We start from the raw sequence: 6,000 nt of genomic DNA on the forward strand, positions 1-6,000 counted from the left end.
CACAAAATGAAACGCTGGCCACATCCTGTATAAGATACCGTATTTATTCAATTAACCACCCACCTTCGAATAAGCGCCCACCCTGAAAGCCCCAAAACTTAGTAATCGCCCGCCCCACTCCCTCCCAACAACAACAACAACAACAACAACAACAACAACAACAAAAACATTTCTGTACTAGCCAAGCGTGAAGTATGAGTCACGTCAGTTGTGAACATGTTCTAAAATTGGTTTAAGCTACGGTAGTCAATGAACTTATAAATTAATTGTTTATGGCTTGTTCATTTTAGCCCTGTACTTTGTTTTCTCTTGTTGAAACAAAATAAACTTGTTATCCCTTGGGAAGGGATAAATCCATGGTTTTATCACCTTATTGTATGTTGCCTGGGATGGTAAGGTTACACCTCACTGTTACGGACACCCCGATAATACGGACATCAGCTAAATCCCCGACAAAAAATAAATTACAGATGTTTGACTGAAATACATCTTGCAAAATCTCGCGTGTGCTGGAGTTTCTCTTGTTTGTTTTGAGAATGCGCGCGCGCTTAGAAATGAAGAAGTCCAAGTATTTGGTGTCCCCTTTTCCAGACGTCTTACAGCTCCATCTAGACAAGCGATTATATAATTTGCACGGAAACTGTCTTGCCTAAAGAAGGTGTCAAGGCCCAGCCCACTTCTTTCTCATGTAACGGAGCCTTCCTTTGCGGTTGCGCACTAGAAATTAAGGATGGGTACTTATGGTTGAGTGCCAATCCAACCGTCTAAACCAAAACAAGCAATTTTCCGGACCGGTTTCGACTTTAATGTCTTCTTCAGCGGCGTTTTACAGATTCAGCTTGTGCGGTCGCTTACGCGCTGTTTGGTTTAACGGCTGGATCGGCACCGAAATGATAAGCGGAAAGCGACGTGAATATTTGTCACTCTTTTAACAGAGAATTATCGAGAACGGACCAACTCTATATTATATTAAACGCTCAATGCTACGATCAAAAGCATGTGCTTACTTTTGTGAATTGAATTAGATAATATGATACTTAAGCTCAGTTCTGTTATCATCGTTCATTTTTGTCGCTGCCTGTTGTTTTATTTTCCTGCTGCTCTTTTTTTTAGAACAATGAACAGTGAATTGGACTAACTTGCTTGTTTTCAAAAAATGTTTAAGATCCTTGATGTTACAAAGGGCTTGAGGAAGATGACATAAATTAAAGCTTACTATATAAACTAGTAGCTAGTTGACTTTTTATCTTTTCATCATTTTACAGTGTAAACAAAATTTCGCGGTTGAAGCTCAACATTTTACCCTAAAGGTTACTCTCTATTACTTCTGTACTTTCTCAAGCACTTTGTTGTTGGGAAATTGGAAAAACTGGTCAATTTTTTCAAGTTGTTATCCCTTTCTATCCGAGTCATTCGCAGTCAAACGTAATCAATATTAGTTTCTGTGCACTAGTAGGGTTATTGTTAACAAAACTGAACCATTATTTTATCGAATCCATTGATTCAAATATGTTTTTTGGCCATTCAAAGTAACACTTAAATATGTGATACAACGTACAAAGCGCGGAACTAAAACCAAGCATTGCCAATACTCATTTTCATCATTATCGTGTCTATTCCCGCCATTGCATTCAACAAAAACATAGTAACATGAAAATAGAAATTTGCAGTGGCTCAACATGCGAATACAAATAAGCAAAAAAGGTTATTATTATTATTATTCTTATTATTATTATTATTATTATTATTATTATTATTATTACTATTATTATTATTATTATTATTATTATTATTATTATTATTATTATTATTATTATATAAGATATATAATATCTGACTTAGGGAGGCAAAAAGGGTTTCTACTTGATGGAGAGGACCCGCCTAAGAAGGTGGGCTGTGTAGAAAGAAGAGTTATTTTCTGGAGTTCATGAATGTTGATGTTGCCAGAGATTTTGTTGGTGTAGTTTTCCATGTCCTTTAGATGGTGCCACGGGTTCCCAAAACCACCGGGACTGTTGTTGTTTTGAGCCCCCACATTCGCTCAACCTCGAATTCTTCTTATTGTTGTTGTTGTTGTTATTATTATTATTATTATTATTATTATTATTATTATTATTATTACTACGGCACTGATTGCTGCTTAGCTGGTTTGCGCAGGAAACCTAGCTTGTAAAAGAAGGAATAGTTAAGTCTTCAAGCCTCCTGTATTTTTGGCTACAAGTAACAAAGAGTGTTAAGACTAATTAGTCTTAACACTAAATACAATAATACAATACAATCAATACAATTTATTTTGCTCAATGCATCACAGCCGGATACATGTAGATACACAAACAACAGTAACTAACTTGGATAATAATTAAGATTAAATACAATATTACGTTGTCAAATGTAAGAGCCTCGAGGCTAAATAAACCGGTTTCCCTTTGTAAGATCTTGTGCAACAAACTATTTATCTCAAACAAGTAGACAAATTTGCCAGTTTAAACTATTTACAATTTCTTGGATATTACATTCCTCGCAGTTTCTGATCAGATCGTCGCCTAATACTAATTACCAAGCTTTTCTCTTCAGCTGGGCATGCTTATTGAATGGATACTCAGACACCTGGTTCTTCCTTGGTATTCACACATTCTAAATTCTATTTAAACGGCTCTATTCGGAATCTAACATATGGTCAACAAATGGTAGCATTTTGCACTTATTGCCTCTAACAAGTGGTAAGTTTCTCACTTAGCCTGTTAACAGACAGAAACTAAATATCCTCTTCTTTATTCTTCTCCAATCCACCACTGCGTTGTGGAATCAGCGCTTGCTGAACATCTATGTACATGATTAACTGTTTCGTACCATCCGAAGTTATCTTCGCCCCGTGGTAACTTCACAGAGCCTGCGTGGGGACTGTTAAACTGACAACCTATCTGAGATCCGTAATAGGAGTCAACGTGTGCGTGCCAATAATCTTTTTGAGAAAAGTGGGCCGTGCAATTATGGCAATTATAGCCCCTGATATTGATGTATTTATACCTTTTGCATCCGTCGAAATTCAAACTCATGACGTCGATATCACTCAGTTTGGCTCTTAAGTAATCAGTGTAATTAAGTCCATCAGTGTTAAAGTTACATGTGGCGCGCACATGCGTGGAGTGGCTAGCAATGAAGTTCATCCGGGATTGCGATAAGCGAAACTTATTCCAGGTAAAGGAATTCTGATCGACAGGGTAGTCCTTATAAAATGGCTTGTTTGCAAACTCGTGGTTGTTAGCCAAGCTGAAACACTCGCTCAGATTCCAAATGAATCCGTTTTCAGACGTGTAATCGCAAAAGACTTCATACAATGACTTGCTCGTTGAATCAAACAAAAGATGCAGACCAGACTGGCTCCCTCTGTCCTTTTCAAGTTGCTCCTTACAAGATGTAGGTCTACGGTTCTTACAAAGCTTACCATAGTATTCCGCGGTACAAGTGCAGTTGAACTTGTGTTTGGCGTGGTTGCATAACTCAGTGCACGTGCCTCCATGGGCGCACGGACTCTGGTTACAGCATTGGTTACTGCATGTTTGATCTGAGCATGCGTTGTTCACTGAAATCTTAAAGATAAGACGGAACACATTTTAATAAGTTTCTGTGGGATTATTAAGGTAGCAACAAGTAACTATTGGAACAATGGCCAAGTAAATCAATCAAATTAAGAATCGAAAATTTTTATTAACAGGAAAAGCATGAGCGTTTTGTTCTTTTTTTATAGACAAAAAGTTCGAAAGAGATAGTGTTTTTGTTAGGCTTTTGTATGGATAGTATATTTTATAAATTTCGCCGTTCAATTAGGGTATATACACTAGAAACGAGAGAGAAGTGACTCAAGAAGAACATACACAAATAAACATCGCCGTCTTAAATTTGAGTCTTCAAACCTAACGCAACTGACACAGACATCTGGCATCTGTCACTCGGCTGTTAAGGCTCTAGTGCTTGGTGTTTCAATTATTTCCAATCGATTTCAATTTTACTTTTCATTTTGCGTTTGTTTTTTCTAAAATTATTAATTTTCCAGAACAAAATTAAAACACCACTAAAATGCTTGAATGATGCTTAATATTTGGCTTCACTAATTGCTAGCATAATGTAAAAAAGGCAAGTTAGAAAAAAAAAAAAAAAACGGACCTTAAGCTTAGGGTTGTCTTTCATTTGTTTTTTTGAAGTCGTTCCAACTTCAAATATGCGTGGGTTGCAGGTGCGAGTATTCACACCAGATGAAATTAACGAATTTTGTTATTTAGCTCAATGTTCACGAGACAACTAGCCCGTCTATGGAGCGCCAAAGGCATGGTTAGTGGGAGAAGTTTATTCTAAAACTTTAATAATATATTTACTGACGAAACACTGTTGTCAAGTGATGGCGAAGTTAAGGCGATATTGCAGCCGTCTTTTACGATTGTTTGTTTGTTTCTTTTCTTTTTTCTTTTTTTTTTTGTACCTATGACATTTCTTCCGCCGTTTTTCTTAATTTTTTTTCATTTGAAAGCACTTTTAAACATCTTTGCAAGCGCTAGTGCTGTATAATTAACTATTGTGATATTGCTTTTGAAATGGGCAAAAGTTTTAACTTAGATTCATCAGAATCGGTAACAAAAGCGTGGAAATTAATGACCCTTTTTTAAATATTTTGGTGTAATAAAAGAAATCCTCCCATTATTCAACTGAGGATTTAAGCCCTGGGCTTTTTAGGCGAACTTTTTGTGTAGTTTAGCTAGTTAAAACTTTGCATAAGCACACAAATAGTGTATACTTCGTAGTAATTACTGATTATGAAATAATTGTTGTTCCGTTCTAGTTAATTCTTGAATTTCTCGTCTCTATGCTCTGTAATAGTAAAATCTCTTTTCATTTCTTTATATTTTGAAAATGTATACTCAAAATCTGCAACAACTGCTTGTTTGTTCACTTGCACATGCGTACAATTTGAATAAGAATCTCGTTTTCTAGTAGCCATATGTTGTCGTTGCCGTTGCCGTCGTCGTTGCTTAAGCTCCAGTACTTACAACTGGACAACACATCCGTTGACTTTTCATTTATAGAAACGTCGGCGCCATGATCTAACTATCCCTTACCCGGTTCACAAACTCATTATCCATATCAAAATAAGTGTATCCATCTTCACTGATGAAGTCATCTGGAGCTGAAGTCCTGTCTTCATCTAGTAGCTCACAGCGATTGTTCCACATTTGATATGCTTGGCACCTGCATCTCTCATCAAAGCATCTCACATGACAGTCAAACGTTTTCTTGACGGTGAAGTTCTTAAAGCTGTGACCCAGTATGGTACGATGTTTTATTCCTGTTTGGCCAAAAGTACCGCTACTCTGCTCACATTTCCCCTGACAATCTGCAGTGCCTAACTTCAGAGCGTGCAAAATGAGTAGCAATAGAACGAGAAGAACACCCTTTGATAATGCCATGGTATAGCTTTGGATTCATCAGTCGTTGAGGCACATAAAATGATCGTTACCGTGATAAGTCAAAATTAATTTTGACATTTTCCTTGTATGATGCAAAATATTAATTACAATACAGAAGATTTATGTTTCTTGGAGGCAAGGCCTTTAAAGTCTTATTAACATAAACTTCACCTGCCGTTGAACAAACTATGGGTGCATGAATTTCGAAGCGAAATATCGGAAGATGAGATCCGATCGCAAAAGATGACCAACAAACTGAAAAACCACTTTTAAAGCTTGGAAAAATCTTTATTAACTATAAAGCGTCTTTGAAAAATTATTTGAATTAGCACTCTAAATATTGATAAAAAAAAGGTTTGCCGTCATATTTTAATTAGATAACAACTTAACTCTTTATTTAATTTCTTTTTTCTGTTTCCAGGCCGAGTAGGAAACTGAGTTTAGCAAAAAATTCATGATCACTGTGAAGGATTTTATTTTTATAAGTGCCACGTTATTTTTCACCCTACCACAAACGTTAAACAAATAAATAAGTGGAGAA

The 6,000-nt window shown here is 36.4% G+C and overlaps 1 protein-coding gene across 1 annotated transcript; it reads right to left on the bottom strand.

Annotated features, from left to right (window-relative positions):
• Window positions 1–2,771: 2,771 nt before the first annotated feature.
• On the bottom strand, window positions 2,772–5,459 carry LOC146454950 (uncharacterized). Its single transcript, XM_085094959.1, has 2 exons — window positions 5,112–5,459; window positions 2,772–3,590 (listed from the first exon to the last, which is right to left on the bottom strand). The coding sequence occupies exons 1-2, from the start codon at window positions 5,457–5,459 to the stop codon at window positions 2,772–2,774; spliced, it is 1,167 nt and encodes a 388-aa protein (XP_084951085.1).
• Between the last annotated feature and the right edge of the window lie 541 nt (window positions 5,460–6,000).

This window comes from Pavona decussata, unplaced genomic scaffold (assembly GCF_977016875.1).
Source record: "Pavona decussata unplaced genomic scaffold, jaPavDecu1.1 SCAFFOLD_297, whole genome shotgun sequence".
NCBI lineage: Eukaryota > Metazoa > Cnidaria > Anthozoa > Scleractinia > Agariciidae > Pavona > Pavona decussata.